The 17,275-nt window shown below is 41.1% G+C and overlaps 1 protein-coding gene across 29 annotated transcripts in view; it reads right to left on the reverse strand.

Moving 5' to 3' along the window:
- CLASP2 (cytoplasmic linker associated protein 2) overlaps nucleotides 1-17,275 on the reverse strand; it is a 173,848-nt gene that overhangs the window by 127,824 nt on the left and 28,749 nt on the right. For 28 of the 29 annotated variants that reach the window (XM_014942119.1, XM_014942029.1, XM_014942113.1 and 25 more), the window contains exons 4-7: nucleotides 15,569-15,660; nucleotides 15,162-15,237; nucleotides 13,552-13,649; nucleotides 5,494-5,564 (exon numbers count right to left, since the gene is read on the reverse strand). In XM_014942119.1, the coding sequence (XP_014797605.1) occupies nucleotides 5,494-5,564; nucleotides 13,552-13,649; nucleotides 15,162-15,237; nucleotides 15,569-15,660 (337 nt within the window). Of the gene's footprint in view, nucleotides 1-5,493; nucleotides 5,565-13,551; nucleotides 13,650-15,161; nucleotides 15,238-15,568; nucleotides 15,661-16,381; nucleotides 16,425-17,275 lie in introns of those variants that run through there. The other variant, XM_014942072.1, reaches the window with a different exon arrangement.

The raw sequence follows: 17,275 nt of genomic DNA on the forward strand, positions 1-17,275 counted from the left end.
CCCATCTGGAGCACTGGGACCAGTTCTGGGCTCCCCAGTTCCAGAAGGACAGGGAACTGCTGGAGAGGGGACAGCAGAGGCTACAGAGATGATGAGGGGCCTGGAACACCTCCATTATGAGGAGAGACTGAGGGACTTGGGTCTTTTTAGTCTGGAGAAGAGAAGGCTGAGGGGGGATCTGATCAACGCTTATAAATCCTTAAAGGGTGGGTGTCAGGAGGATGGGGCCAGTCTCTTTTCAGTGGTGCCCAGGGACAGGACAAGAGGGAACAGGCACAACCTTGAACATAAGAAGTTCCACCTAAACACGAGGAGGAACTTCTTCACTGTGAGGGTGGCAGAGCCCTGGAAGAGGCTGCCCAGGGAGGTGGTAGAGTCTCCTTCTCTGGAGACATTCAAACCCCACCTGGACACGTTCCTGTGCAACCTGCTCTGGGTGGCCCTGCTTTGGCAGGGGGTTGGACCAGATGATCTCCAGAGGTCCCTTCCAACTCCATACCATTCTGTGATTCCAATTTGCTTTGTCTTGCCTGGGGAGAAGTTTAGGATGCTGATGGGACACACACTCCAGGCCAGGAGCTGGAAGACACATTTTTGCAGGAGCGGGGCACAGTTCCCTTAAGTAATAATTCAAAACCTCAGGCAAGTTCCTTAAAAATCAGTGGGTGACCCTGCTGAGGCCCCTCGGCTTCCCAACGGGGTTAAACTGACCCTGACACTCCACTGGCCGGTACATTTTCCCATTTCAAATTCTAAACCAGCAAGAGTAAGGGCTGAAATTTAAAATGAGGTGTCTACATTCTGAGCAGCGGCACTGAGCTCATTCATCCCTATTTCCCCAACTACTTCTCTCTCCTCGGAGTACGTTGCCGCTTGTCTCTATAGTAACCGTATTTCCAAAAAGAAAACAGCAAAGGGAAATTAAAAAAAAAAAAACAAAACACACAGCATAATGTGGAAAAACAGATAGGCACTTGTGCTATGGATTTTAATCTGCCCATTTTTTAGAACACATACCTCACCTATATCTGTAACACGTAACATAGCTCCCCCTCCAACAGTGATACCGGCATCACTGCGTCCTACCTGTCACATCTGATGATTGTAAGGTCAACCTGAGGAGGCATGACATTGACAAGGGAAAAATTGCACAGGTTGGATTGAGACGTACAATTTCTAATTCAGCCCCAATCATCCTGTCTGCTCAATGAGGGCAGAGAGCCCAATATTAATATTTTCCCTACTTTTATTTAATTCCCCATGTCAAAATTCCCATTACTGCCCAGTACAGGAGTCTGTTTAAATTCTCTCAGAGGAAACAGCATTTACGAGGCTCAGGCAGCAGAAAGGAAAGCTCCTGCAGCTCCGAGATTGGCTGCTGGTTCCGTTTCCATAGAAATGAACGTTCATTTGCTGAAAAATGGGGAGGCGCTTTAAAGAACCTTCTCCGGTTTGCGGGGACACAGTACATTGGTGGAGCCAAAGAGAAAGTAGCAGCACATGTAAGACTTTTGCTCAACAAGCACACATCCTGGCATGATACTCTTAATTTGTGACACGGTTATGAATTTAAACAAACCCCAAGGTTTTCACAGCAGCTAATTCATTCACATTATTCATAGAATGGTTCAAGTTGGAAGGCACCTTAAGGATCACCGAGTTCCAACCCCCTGCCCTGGGCAGGGACACCTCCCACCAGACCAGGTTGCTCAAGGCCACATCCAGCCTGGCCTTGAACCCCTCCAGGGATGGGGCAGCCACAGCTTCTCTGGGCAACCTGTTCCAGTGCCTCACCACCCTCACAGCAAAGAATTTCTTCCTATTTTCTAATCTAAATCTCCCCTCTTTCAGCTTAAAACCATTACCCCTCATCCTTTTACTCCACTCCCTGACAAAATTCCCTCCCCATCTCTCCTGTAGCCCCTTCAGGTACTGGAAGGCTGCTGTAAGGTCTCCCTGGACCCTTCTCTTCTCCAGGCTAAACAACCCCAGCTCTCTCAGCCTGTCTTCATAGCAGAGGTGCTCCAGCCCCCTGAGCATCTTTGTTGCCCTCCTCTGGACCCCTTCCAACAGGTCCATGTCCTTCCTGTGTTGAGGACTCCAGAGCTGGACACAGCACTCCAGGTGGGGTCTCACCAGAGCAGAGTAGAGGGATAGAGTCACCTCCTGCAACCTGCTGGCCTTATTATTGACAATAAAGGAACGACGTCTGTTTTTACAATCCACTGCTGACAGCAAGGGAAGACGGGAAGCTGGGAAAAACAATTAAAAAAACCCAAACCAATAACCAAGGGTCAGTAGGAGAGGCAAGTTAGTAGTATGATACTGTTTAAGCCTGTAAGTCACCCTCAATAAGCAAAAGCACCAAGATTCTTGCCTCGTGCTCTTTTAGACACAGTGCCTTCTCATCAATCAGCTTTTGAAAGTCCTTGTTACATCCTGCCCCAGTTACTCCATCCATAGTTGATTCAATACGCTCTTCACCTCCTCCAGCCTGCAAGAGGATCTGTCAGCCTAAAGGAAACTTGTTGCCCCCCACCTCTTTACAGCTTCATTGACTTCACAGAGTCACTAAAGAAAGATGGTAACGCAAGGCTGAGAGACTGTTCACACCAGATATTATCCCTGAGACTGTACTGGAGTGTAAGACATTAAATATACCAGTGTGCACAAGACTGCAGGTACAGTATCTTCCTCTCCCTGCATTTCTCCCGCACACCAACACAATATTTTTAAAAGCTGTCACGTGTTCAATCATGTTATTACAAACATTTTTTAGAATTATATATTTGTTTGGATTATTATACTATGGTTGGATTATTATACCATGGAAAACATTTTTGTATTCAGATTGTTTAAAGCTAGAGTTTAAAAGGTTCGTTTTTGGTTCGGTTTGTGTTTTTTTTTCCTCTGAAGTACATGTTGGATAAAGAGACTGAACAGCTGACATTAGTATTATTTGGGCCCCTTCCCACAAAGAAGACATTGAGGGGAGACCTTCTGGCTCTCTCCAACTCCCTGAAAGGAGGGTGTAGCCAGGGGGGTCGGTCTCTTCTCCCAAGGAACAGGCCATGGGACAAGAGGAAATGGCCTCAAGTTGCCCCAGGGGAGGTCCAGGTTGGAGATTAGGAAAAATGTTTCCCCGGAAAGGGTTATTGCACATTGGCCTGGGCTGCCCAGGGCAGTGGTTGAGGCCCCATCCCTGGAGGCATTGAAAAGCCGGGTTGACCTAGTGCTTAGAGACATGGTTTAGTGATGGCTTTGATCAGAGTTTGGTTGATGGTTGGACTAGATGATCTTAGAGGACCCTTCCAACCTGGACAATTCTATGACTCTATGATAAAAGAATCCTAAGGCACATCTCCAGATTCTCAGAAACTAGGTCACCACAACAAAGATTTGCTACCAGAGCAGCAAGGCTCAGGACTGTGAAGAAGCCAACATCTTCCATAGTGGTATTAGCAAGCCCCTCCCTATCCATCACGCACTGAAGGGAACCCTCATCAGTACAGTTAAATGATTTGCCAAAGTAACTCAATCTGGCAAAAAGCCATTCCTTTAACTGGTAAAAAGGTCCACTGCGGAGCTGCGCCAGTCTAATTGTATTAAAGCCTGTTGAACAGTTTTTGGCACACACACACACAGCCCTTGAACACATAACCCTATTTCCCCTTCACTTCCCAAACCCTAGTCCAAAATACCCAAAGCACTAAAAAAAAAAATCCTCAACACTGTAACAGCTGGATTGAGACATTGAAATTTGGCCTTTATCCAGAGATGTTTGATAAAGCTCCTAAAAGTTGGTAACAAGGCTACAAGAATTCAACAGTAACTATGAATCGCCACGTAGCTACAAATTGTCCTTCAGAGAATAATGAAGGGCAAAGCCAAGATAAAGCACTAACAGTGGAAGAGTATCTGTTCAATAACATTAAAAATTTGTCTAGATGGATGCAACAAGATAAACTAGGTTCAAGCAGAAGTAACAGAAACCAGCGTATTAGAGGGATACTGTTTTTATGGTACCAACACAAAGTGATAGTAACTTTTGCATAGAAATTGCCACTTACAAAACAAAATAAATGGTTTATAGAGCTGTAGATCAGCATTAATATCTGCATTTTAGAGATGAAATAAAAACAGCTTAAAGAAAAATAAACTTAATCAACTCTCTCAAAATGGAGACAAAAAGCTCAGGAAGTGCTATGTAAACTAGGCCAGCAATGCTGTATTTATATTTTCATATATATTTGATTTATTTCAATGCCTTTATACCCCTGAAGTATTAACATTAAATGCCAGAGATAATGCTTTACCCTTCCACAATGACTCAATTTACAATCTAACATGAGACTTATGCAAAACATTTTCTCCCCAAATTAGTGTTCTGGTTTGTTTTTCATATTAAACCTTACTAAACTATTTTTGCATTCTGTAAGTGTCAAGAAAAGCAGTGCTTTATTTCAAAGCAGAATGGAGCACAGAAACTTTTACGACCTCCAAGAAAAGGCTGGGTAAACACATTCCTTTGAACCTACAATCTCTTCTGTTTTCACACTGACAAGAAAATGGTAAGAATATTTAAAACGAAAAGGTATATTTGAGTACATTCACAAATGTGATTCCTCAAAATATTTTTACTCTTGCATAGTGACACTTTTTAGATCTGGCAGAACTTCCTTCTCCAGCAGCATAGTTGCTTTGAAAGGAAAACAAGCAGCAGAGAACCTTCCCCTATAAAACAAGACCTACTGATTCCTCGCAGAAGACAAGACAATGAAGCTTTCAAAACCAACTAGACTGAAGCCACTGCCACAACACCTCCCTTGTTGTGCTGTTATGCAACAGGGTTTTTTTTAATTTTTTTTTTTTTTCTTAAATTATAATTCTCAGTAAGAAAGAATTATGGGATTACTCTTTTATACTCTAACATACTGTATGAAGAATGCAGTAGCAAGTAACAAGGACTCTCAGGACAACAGGTTTTCTTATAATGAAATACACCAAAGAGATCAAATTCAGTACTGTAAAGATAAAGTCATAATTTCAACATTTAAGTGTCTTTGAATGTTGCAATCCTATTTCTGTAATTTTAAAGTCAATGTACTGTAATTATTATTCATCATTTTAACTGAGAATAAATCAAACACACTCATCACCACATTACCATTTTGTTTTAGAAATAGCATAAAGGTTCACTTGATAAATTTTTCCCCATGCATGAATACCTTGCAGGATTCTTGTATCCTCTACTGAGAACACATGCAACTTGTCAAAGATTCACTGGTTGTTTCCATCCTGTTTCAACACCTTTTCCAATTGCATTCTGAAAATGCTTTCAGTAACACAGTATAAATTTGCTTCACTAAGTGCCTCATGTGCTTAATACTTGCATATCTTTCTAGTCCTCCATCTCACACTAATGCTAGCATTTAAACTTGTATCTTTTATTCATCTAAAGCTGATGATAAATATATGATCTTTCATACTCACCATTGGCGCTACTTAGAATCATGTTTCCGGAGTTTCTTACTTCATCAAATTTTGCAAAGATTGTTTGCAACCTGTAAAGAACAACAACAAAAATATTTTTACATCTCTGAAATCCCCCAGGTTACTGGTAAAAACAGAAATCAGTTTATTATCACATACAAAGCAGTAGTACAAGGGATTACGGGCATCTAGAAACAATTCCCAAAGGCCTCTTCAGTCGAGCATCTTCAATCCAATGCCCAGAAAATTAAGACAACTTAGCAAAGAACAAAACTGAGCACCTTTATCAGCATGATTAGAAATAACTAAAATTCAGGTTCAGTAATACTATATATTGGGTTCAGATCACTGTGATATTACTCTATTTATACACAATACAAAGGCAACAATTTGAACAATGGAATGTTCATGTGTGTGGGGGGAAAAATAGCGATTACTATTTCATTTCTTCTGAGACAATTACAGATTTTATTCAACATTTTTGTTCCTCAACACTTCCTCAGTTTTGTTATGAAAATACTTTTATAGTACTTTGCACTTCAAAGAAAAAAGGAAATATTTTTTTTCTAAACTTAAGGTACACTAACCACCTCAGTTATGTTCAACGCTTGGAATAGAAAACACACTACAAGTGTTTCAAAACCTGTAAAAGTATATAAAAAAAAAATATCAAAAACCCAACCCCCAAACAAACAAAAACCACCAAAAACCAAACAAACACCCCAAAAGCTCAAGATTGCAATGTAGTCCCACAAGGGTGAAAAAGCTATTCAAGCAAGAAAGCTGGCAAAACACTTAAAACAGCCATTTCTCATCACTTCTGCAGAGAACTCAATAAAAGCAGTGGAAGGATCTCACAGAAGAAACGTGACCCACAGGCCAGCGATGAGGTTTGTACTGACAATACACTATTCAACGGCAAACAATTGAGAACATTTTCTTACATTTCTCCAAAGATTCGTCTGCATTTTAGACTAATCAGAATACGCTAATATCTAACAACGCAAGGCATGTGAAATTTTAGCTACAAGACTAGCAGGACTGAATCCTGACCTTAAATGAAGAGTTAGGAACTACAAATCTCATGGTAGTCTGCATCTCTCCAACCAGGGAGAGGGATCCTAAAACAGAGGGATCTGGACAGGCTGGATGGATGGGCCAAGGCCAATGGGATGAGGTTCAACAAGGCCAAGTGCCGGGTCCTGCACTTGGGTCACACCAACCCCCTGCAGCGCTACAGGCTGGGGGCAGAGTGGCTGGAGCTGCCTGGCAGAAAAGGACCTGGGGGTGTTGGTCACCTGTGGGCTGAAGATGAGCCAGCAGTGTGCCCAGGTGGCCAAGAAGGCCACCAGCATCCTGGCCTGTGTCAGGAACAGTGTGGGGAGTAGGAGTTGGGAGGTGATGGTCCACCTGTACTGGGCACTGGTGAGGCCCCACCTCGAGGGCTGTGTCCAGTTTTGGGCCCCTTCCCACCAAAAAGAAGTTGAGGGGCTGGAGTGGGTCCAGAGAAGGGCAAGGGAGCTGGTGAGGAGAGGCTGAGGGAGCTGGGGGTGTTGAGCCTGGAGAAAAGGAGGCTGAGGGGAGACCTTCTGGCTCTCTCCAACTCCCTGAAAGGAGGGTGTAGCCAGGGGGGGTCGGTCTCTTCTCCCAAGTCCCAGGTGATGGAACAAGAGGAAACGGCCTCAAGTTGCCCCAGGGCAGGTTCAGATTGGAGATTAGGAAAAATATTTCCACGGAAAGGGTTATTGCACATTGGACTGGGCTGCCCAGGGCAGCGGTTGCCCCATCCCTGGAGGGATTGAAAAGCTGGGTTGACCTAGTGCTTAGAGACATGGTTTAGTGATGGTTTTGATCAGAGTGAGGTTGATGGTTGGACTGGATGATCTGAAAAGTCCCTTCCAACCTGGACAATTCCATGATTCTATGAAACAGGTACAGTGCAGCTGCATTACCAGGACTAGAGCCTGTACTACCCAAATCAAAATTTGCTAAAAGAGCAAATACAGAAAATCTCTGTCTACAACTCAAGAATTCAAATTATTTTAAGAGAAACCCAGAAAAATGGGTAAGAGCAGTGCTTGGGTATGAAAATTCTCACAATACATAAAGAAGCAAAGTCAAGGACATCCAAAGATTTAAGTTCAACGTTTCCTTATGCCCACACCACCTTGACTCAATGATCCGTATGGAGAGGCTGTGCAGAGTCTACCTTCCCTGACACACTGCATACCCCTTTCATTCACTGAGACCTCATTTAGGTAATAAAGAGGAACGTGATAAAATCATAAAACCCAGCCAGACAACTGGCTGAGCCTGAGCCTTTCCCCACGCTTTCCAATGTTTTAGGACTCTGATAACGCATTGTTTTTACTTGCCAAATACTTCAAAGCAGTCTGCTACAAAGCAAATTTGTCCTGTACTTCATGGGCCCACAACAAGAACCACCAGGTTTAGCCGAGAGTTCCACAAAAAGGCCTACCCTACACTGCAAGCAATTAAAAGGTCTATTTATAAATCAAAGGCAATTTATGCCAAAACGGGGTTTTTTGCACTCAGACTTGAGAAAGTGTAACTACAGTTACACTAGGAAATGCTTTTTGGGTACTCGCATTTACTAATGACACGTGGAATCCCATTAACACATGCTTTCATAAAGCACATCCCATGCACATAAAGCACATCCCATAAACACGTGCTTTCAAATGTACAAAGTGAAAGGCTCACACAAGAATCAATAAACACAATAATGCATTATGCCATCCTGCTTTCATGAAAGGAAATTAATGCATTGGCTTCATGTGCGCTATAGGAAGTATTTTTATTGTTTATCAGGGAAACTGATGAAAAATACTGTTTATGACTGCGAGTTCCCCTCAACCCTGCTGGATTCCATACTAAACACTGCATTAATCGTCTGCCTCGTTAATGAGGATGACTTCACACCACATCAGGAAGGCTGCAACTGTTATCCTGAGAGAAAACTGAACACGAAGACTAGAGAGATTAACAGATTTCCATTAAAATGTCACTCTTGTTTTTATATCCTGCTAGGCTGATGTTACGCATTTGGCACACATATTTTAAAGAATTCAAAGAGAAAAAAAAATACTTCCTGCTCTTTTGAACTTAGTTTTCAAAAATGCTTTCCTGACTAAGTTTTGAACTTAGTTTTCAAAAATGCTTTCCTGAGCATTTTAAGCACAAGAGAAAAATGAAATGCTTCCTTATAAATATGTCATAACAACATACATGTTGCCTCTCACTCTGAGCAAAGTATCTGATAAAGTACTTACTCTAGGAACATGAAAAAAAAAGTGGTTGTCAGCCCTGGATGCTACGTAGCCAGTGATGCAGGCTGGAGAATACCAGAGTACTGCCACTCCTTAAGCTTTCAGAGCAATTCTTAACAACCAGAGGCACACTCTGTAGTATTTTGGCATAATTTAAAAATAAATAAATAAACAAACCCAGTAAAACATAGCTGAGAAAATGGCCAAGCACCACTGTAGACCCAACCCTCTCTTTAATGCAGCTCACAGGAATGGTACTACTACCTTGCAACGATTCTCACAAGTTCCTTCCTCCCTCTCTTCCCACCCAGCTCTTCATGCTACCATCTTCTCTTCCTGTATTTCTTCACACAGCCAAAGGCAATATGGACTAGGGCCTTTAAAATTATTGCAACCACATTCAATTTAAGAACTTTTACAGGAGTTCGGATCCTGGCGAAAGAAAGCCCGGCCAAGAGGAATCCAATAAAGTTTACAAAAGGCTGGGTGAAGACGGGTTTCACCGTCATCAGCAGTGAGGAATGTTCTTTGAGAAAAGCAGCATTATTACTCCTTTATTTCATATCTGCAAGCCCGAGTCTGGATACGACATGCATAATCAATCAATGAAGTCATCAGTCAACACAAATACTATGTCGCCAGTGAACAGAAATATTATCTTTTTTCTCCAAAAAGGCACAGACAGGTCTTCTGCAACTTCACATATGGAAGGAACAATCCCCATTGACGAAAACCACATGTTCAGAAGAACAAGCCACTTCTGAATGGGCTGGATGATTGTTGCCGGCTCAGTGAATGAATGAAGTTGTAGTGCTTTAAATGGGGGCTCCTGGCAACCTGCTAAACCCACTCCTGTGAGAGGTGACAGGTCTCTATCAAAGGATTAACATATTATGATGACTACATGTTCAAAGAGAGGAATACATACCCTTCTAAGACACAGCTCCAGCTGATATGCTCACACATAGAAATATAGAGAACACGCACTACACTTCTAGACTGAAAAGCTGTTATTTATGATGATGCTTGATGGGGTTCAACTGTTTGCATGACAGGCAGAGGGGGAAGACCTAAAGGTTTAGACCTTGTGGTGGAGAGGCAAAAAAGCACCACTCCCCTGTCAACAGCAAGAGGATAAAGAAGAAGAGAGGATGGTAACTAGTCTGTTCCTCGTGTCCAAAGTGAGTCTAACGCAGGAAATGGCCCATATGAAACCTTGCACTTATTTTCCATTACTTCCCCCTTCCAGAAAAAAAAAGAAAATGGATCTTGCACAGACATGTGTCCACATCTGGACAGGCAGACAGAGCTCATCTACAACACAAACTAGACAGATAAGTCGAGTGCACATGCCACATAAAATCCGGTATTCAGAAATGCATACTGCAAAAACATATCAGGATATGAAGCTGTGGCTCTAGACATAAGAGCTAAACAAATAACTGCTTTTATACATTTATGTTTCTTAAGTAACATTGGGAAAAGTTGTCAGATGACTTCCTGAAAGCCTTAAAAAGCTTTTAGCACTCAGACTAAGCAACTCCTATCCAGATCTGCATATACTATTTCCATTCAGGGAAGATTGGTCACACAGATTCTATATTGTAACAAATCCAATTTGGCCCCAATAAAACAAAACCTGTTCACTATTCTTGGCTCCCAGAACAAGAAATAATACATTTGTAAATACTGAGAGTGTATGTTCTAACTTACAGGCCCAATACCAGACTGTCAAACCTCTTTGGCAGCGACTTCAACATAAGGGGAAACAACATCCAAATTTCCAACCACTGACGTGATACTGATGTTTCTGAAAAGGGCATGTGCTTCAGGCAAAAAAGCCCAGTATTATTCTGAGATTTTTAAATTGAAAAATAACAAATAGAATGAGGAAAACTCAATGATTTCATTTATAAACGGAACTAACAAATTACTCTCTGTAAAGAGTAAAAATGCATTGAAGAAAAATACGATAGTAGCAAGTAGAGTTGAACTATGAAATTAAGATCCCATCTTCTTTTACTGGCAACTTAAGACACCACCAAGTCCAATAATCTTCTCTAGGAAATCCAGTATTGTCCATAAAGGCAAACCTACCATTATTAAATTACAAACTACATTTGGGCTTTATATAGACACAACATGTATATACCATTTGCATATGTAAGGAAGTTGAAAAAATTTCACAAAACAATGCTTGATTAGCTTTCCTGCCTTCCTTTCAGCCACCACGAGCTCTTATTTGCAGTGCTTCAGGGCAGAGTGCATTCAAGGCGCAACACACAGATCTCTAATGTCTAATTTCTTATGTAAACTAAACAAGTCTACATTCTATTAAATCATGTGCACACCAAAAACTGAAGGAATGGGGTTTTCTGCTAATATTTATGTTTACACACAATTTTTAATGCACTCTCATACAGTGAAGGAGCTGCAGTGAGGTTCTTTAAGGCTGAACTCAACAACCGAGAAGAGCTCTGTCTGAACCACAGATTATCTGTAATGCTTAAAACCCTTAAAACCTACCCAGACACACAGATATGAACACAGACTCCCCTCAAAACAATGATAAGATGATACTCTACATCAAAGGGTTTTTTTCCCCACGGATCATAGCTCCTGCATAACCACATGAAAATTTTAATGCGTCTAAGTGAAGGGAAAACTTCTGACAGGCACTGGGGAAGAAACGTCTTAAATTAGGTCTGCCTCTGAAGGAACAACAGTCTGAGTTACCGTAGAGCTAATCTGTCTTCCCTGAGCTTTGTCAACCGCCTTCTTGCTCGTGTGAAGGAGTAGGAAGAGACTACAGGATCTCTGCTTTGTCAGCGATGGATGGGACAGAGACTGGTAGCCTTATGCTCAAATCAGATCTTCACTCCCTCCTCATCCCAACATGAAAAACTACAGTGGAGGACATGGCACTGTGACTCAGCTCGTGCATCATTTCACACTCGCCTTGGCTGCCAGGTGCAAAATAGTTGAGATTCAGTGGCAACAACCCGTTTAACATGCACCAAGTAGAGCTTTGCTTCTTCACGTACATGCAAAGGGTAGAACTGTGCCTGCTTTCAGACAGTAGAAATAACAATTTGGCACCCACTGCAACTAAATTAGAAGCTGTTGATTGCCCTGAGGATACAAAGCTCCTATGGTGTTTAATCCTATTTGGATCCCAAGATTTACTCAGTTTGTATCACACAGCAACGTGAACAGGGTGAGTGTCAGACCCAACATTCTCAGCACAAACAAAGGCTGTCTTTATCTGCACTCTTCTGCTCTTACTCTCTGTCCCAAAAGATGTCCAAGACCCTATCTTAACAGAAGAAGGATCTTCTCTGGTATGATCCAATTACCTGCTATAAAACTCAACTTTTGGAACTGTAGTAATAACATGGCTTAAACTTCTGTGGTAACCATATCATCTCTTAACAGTCTAAAATTGTGACAGCCATTAAACAGAAGAGAAGGTGTACAACTTCCCATTCCTATTGGCAGGGGAAGCTCTTGTCCAAACAGGTTGAGCTCTGCCTGGAACATGAAACAAATTCAACACCTTCCTCCTATGATATTTTGATACCCTATAAATCATCATTCGAAACTAGGGCTAATAGTTTTCTGGAGGGATCTGATGAGGCACAGTATCCATTCTGATATTCTCTCTGACACCATGTAGTAGATATATTCAACTTTATCAAAATCAGATAAGAGGAAGACTCTAAGTAAAGTGGCATGTCAATTGACAAGGTGTTAACACCTCAAACTGTTTCAAAAAGGAACTGGAAAGATTTTATTGTATAAACAGTCTTTCCCACTAAGTACAATTTCAAGCTCTGTCTAGCTTTCTTAATTAAACAAATTGTTACCAAGGTAGCAACAAAACAATGGGTGTTTTTATTTCCTATGAACTAATCTACACGCAACACAGAACAGTCTTTAAAGAATTGCTTTTCAGAAAGAGAAAGGATGGATGAAGTACAGGTTTTCAAAACTTCCTTGCATCTTTTCCAAGAAGCAACTAAACATCCAGTGTCCTATGATGACATATGTAACAGCTAGACAGCAAACACTCCTTTTGAATATTCCTTTCTCATTGAACCCCAGCTTTGGAACTGGAAAACAGTTATTCTGAAAAGCACCTTCCTCTCATCTCACTGTACCCATAGCAAACATCCAGGGTGGAAAGGATTGGTCTGATGACATTAGCAAGAAGCAAGGAAGGACAATTTTTCCATTATTACTATCTTCAAGAAAGCAGTAGCTTGTTGGTTTGCCATACTTAAATGTGTGCACACACACTTGTTCTCTCTCACACATGCACAATACATGAAAAGTATTGATTTAAGTGCTTCATTTGAGACTCTTCTCCACTAAGGCTAAACAGCAACTCTTTAATAAGGAGCAAGATGTATATATTCCAGTCCTTTCGAATTATTTGCCCACTGCACTTAGCACCTATTTCCTTAATTCTGAAACATTGTTCTACTACTGTTCAGCTCTCAGCTTCTCTTAAAGTCATGGGATTTTAACTGGTGAATGGAAGGCTGCTTTTCATCATATACCTGCATGCCTCTCCCAAGCAGAGAAGACAACAGCAAAAAAAAAAAAAAAAAGACTCAAACACCAGTAACATCACTATGGAAGCAAAACTAACTATAAGACAAAATAAAAATTGTAATAATTTAAAACCAAAGTTTTTAGTGAGTTTAAAGTTCTGATAACAGTAACAGAATGGCTCAGGGTTACAAAATCAAAAGAGTTAACTCACCTCCCAGGAGGAATTCCTCTCTTCGTAAGATCTATTCGTACTTTCTCTCCTACATGTCTATAAACCTCTACAATGGCTAGTATGGCAGCGTCCCTCACCTGTGAACACAGAGTTTAAATTGTTAATCTCAGGATTACAGAAACCAAAACAACATTTGCTGACAACCCACTAATCTTCCAGCTTCCATCCATCTGCATGCCAACTCATTTCACCAAACAGTTGAAACAGCGAGGATGGAAGGGAAAGGAAATACAACTGTTATTTCAAGATGGTATTTGTTCCAAGTTAGAGCATCTCCAGATGGCAAATGAAAAATCCTAGAAATAACAGCTCTAGAGGGAATTTCTGGGATTGACATAAGAGTAATATTTATGGGGAAAAGAAGTGCTTTATTTAGGACTCTAGCAAAGTAGACAATACTTCCAAAAGTTCGTCCCTCCACTCAGTCTTGACGCTTTGTCTTGCATTTATTTGTTTCCACACACAGCAAGGCCCTTCTGGAAAGGGAACCTGACTGCCCACAAGAGCGGGCCAAAGCGATCAGCACTTTATTTCCTTCAACAGGAATTACATAGCATCACGTGCATCACGTAAGCACAAGAAAGGGAATAAGACAAGATGGGGAAGGGGAAAGAACAGTTAAGGCGATGGAGTGTCTCTTTAAAAAATTTAAACCATAGTCATCACAATAAAAACTGCCAAAAATGCTTGTTAGTAAACACCATTATTCTCTGCAAACAATTACTGGAATGACTTGAGTATTGTTCTTTGTAACAGCTTGAACTAAGCTCACAATTGCTTTATCAAGATATGAACTATGTCTTCACTAATGATCAACAAACAAGACAAATTCTTAACAGATTTTCTATAGAAGAACGTTATGCTATACAGAGGAGACAAGGACATTGCTGCACCCAGAAAATAAGCACAAAGGCCTATCCTATTTAGTTGCCCATCTTCTACCAATGTTACCTTCTTCCTGTATTCTTAGCCTTTTTTCTCAGACAGAACTTCAGATAAATTGAGCCAGATTTTATCCAGTTCCATTCAAAGGTTTTCTGAAGTTCAGATGTCACCATTATGAACTGCATCTTGATTTTCACTGCAGTTGTTTTCACTTGATTAACTGATTTTAACTCCAGTCCTTTTGCATATGCTCAAATGCCATCTGGGTTCCATTTAGGAAATTATTACCTGTCCTGCACACAATAACGTTATCTTCAGCAAATTTGGCAGACTATTACAGGTCTCACGTAGGGGGTCCTTCTGGAGGCAATTCTTCCTGTCAATTTTTATTTATTTTTTTTATTTTCTTTCAACATGCTCTATAAGAAACAATTGTTTTCGGTAATGACTAGTTTCAACCTCTGAAGACAACACTAAAGGGGCCGGTGTATCGCAACACTGCTGCCTTTACAACTCTACTTTCATCTTCCAAAGGATGGACTGATTGAAAAGCAAATGGGTTTACTGTTTCTTATGGTAGAAAACAATGATCTGTTGTATACAAGCAAGACCATCAGCTTTTCTTAAATGCCTACATTTCTTTTGCTTTCATTCTTCTGTCAAAGTATAGTTGTTGAAGTACTAATTAGTAATGAAATCCTTACCTGACTATTTGAGTCACCAAATGCTGTACACAGATGTGGTACCAACTTGCTAAGGATTAATGGTTGTGCACCGTAACTAAAAGAAAAAGAAAAGAAAAGTTAATATTTTTTTTTAATTTACAGAAAAACAAAAATACTTTGAACAGAAGCAAACTCCCAGCTTAACCCTGATACAATAGAAACTTACATCAATCAAGCTCTGTCTCTCTCACTAATCCTTTGTCTACTTTTAAATAAGACAAAAATACTATACCTTTAGTTTTTCTTCCAGAAAGCCCACAAGGTGTTTGATTTTTCCCATTTATTAATTTAATTGAATCAGACTTCCCAAAGTATTAGTTTCAGAGAAAAATGACGTTCAGAAGAAGGACAGAACCCTTACATCTCCATAGAAACAAAAAGCTTACATGTTTAAGGTAGCAATAAGACACAAACACACTCCTTCTCGGGATCGGAAATTCTTGTGTTTAAAACCAACAGCAAGGCGTTCCCAAATGTACTATAAAAACAGAAATAATTGTCTTCGATTACAAGGAGCACAATACAGTGTAATTCTAGCCACATTTTATAATTACATTCATAACAGTTGAAAAAAAAAAAAACAAACAAAAAAAAAACACTAAACCCAAAACAACAGGAGACAGGACCACTGGAAAAGTAAAGGCACTTCTCAGATAAAATTAAGTTATAAAATGCACAGTACGGAACATGACCCAGATTATTCCTCCACCAAAAACAACTTCTAAAAAACATCCTTCAGAGATCTGAATATTTGAGAAATAGCTCTTAAAAACATACAGAACTGTTACAGTTAACACACACAAAACAAACACTAACATGACAGGCTACTGACTCAAGCACAACTTGCTATATTCTTCTTGCTTCGCATTCCGTTTCCCTGCCAAAAAATCCCCTCTCGTCCATTTTCTCTCGTCCTCCCCCACACCCCTGCTGCCCACTGCTCTCCTGCTTTTGCTCTCAAGTTATTTCTTCGCTTTTCAATGATTTCTTCCCCATTCACCCTGATTCCTTTGATTCCATGTTTGCTCTGCTTTCATTTTGTGCCGGTGCCGCTTCCCGTAGTAGAATTCCTGGCTGGATAAACCCTCACTTACCTTCTTGCGCACTCTTTTTTCTCATCTCCTGCCTTTAAGCCCTTTTCCCCTCTCCGTTTACTTCTTTTTTTTTTTTCTCCCCCCCTTCTCAGATGATCTTTTTACCTTCCCATCTCCTTGCCCGTCCTCTAGCTGTGTGTGACGATGGAAAAAGCGGGAACGTCAGGCTTCGGAGCCTTGGGATTCCGGGGCTGGAGGAGGAGGAGGAGGAGGGGGGATGCCCAGCAGCAGATGCAGCGGCTCCGACCGCAGCCCCCCCAGCTGCAGCACTGCCATCCCAGCCTCCCCCCGCCAGCATCCGCCGGGAAGCGTTGCCTAGCGATGGATGCACACCGGCAATTCCATGTTTTGCAGCCTTCCTATCACTCCCTCCGGCAATAACTACATATAACGAGATTCCATATAAATCCGCTAAAATGTATTAATACCCATTATTGCCATCATTATTCCTCTTCCTCAAAAAAAAAAATAAAAATCAAAACCCTCCTAAACAGCGCCTGATCAACAAAGCAAGGAACGCTGCATCCTCTTTATATGAAGTAGCACACTTATTAGCAGACCTAAAATTCTCCAATTAGAGCCTCGCTTAATCGTTTTGTCCCATCTGTGGTTTCTTGTTTGTGTGTTTATACTTCGCTACCTTGAGAGGAAACAAACCTTAAACAAGCAGGGTACGGCTTGCCAAAGCTGCGCAGCTGAACAACAAAGAACGGGATTTCATGGAAGAAAACATCCTTCCGATGAACGCTCCCTCCCAGACAAACATGGGGAAAAAAAAGGAAGTTTCCTTGCTGGGTGCACAAAAATACAGGTGGAAAGGTAACTGTAGAGTACTGAAAGTAGACTGAAGAGAAATTTAGCCTTTCCCTAAACTAACCTTACTTTAAGGGCTGAATTCTTCTAACCAGAGAAATTCAAATGGCTGCTTACAAATTTCAGCTCTCACAACTTGCCAGCAACAGTTGGTGTCAGCCTCCCTTTGTCCCATTCATGCACTTA

This window comes from Calidris pugnax, unplaced genomic scaffold, assembly GCF_001431845.1.
Source record: "Calidris pugnax isolate Ruff unplaced genomic scaffold, ASM143184v1 scaffold23, whole genome shotgun sequence".
Taxonomy (NCBI): domain Eukaryota; kingdom Metazoa; phylum Chordata; class Aves; order Charadriiformes; family Scolopacidae; genus Calidris; species Calidris pugnax.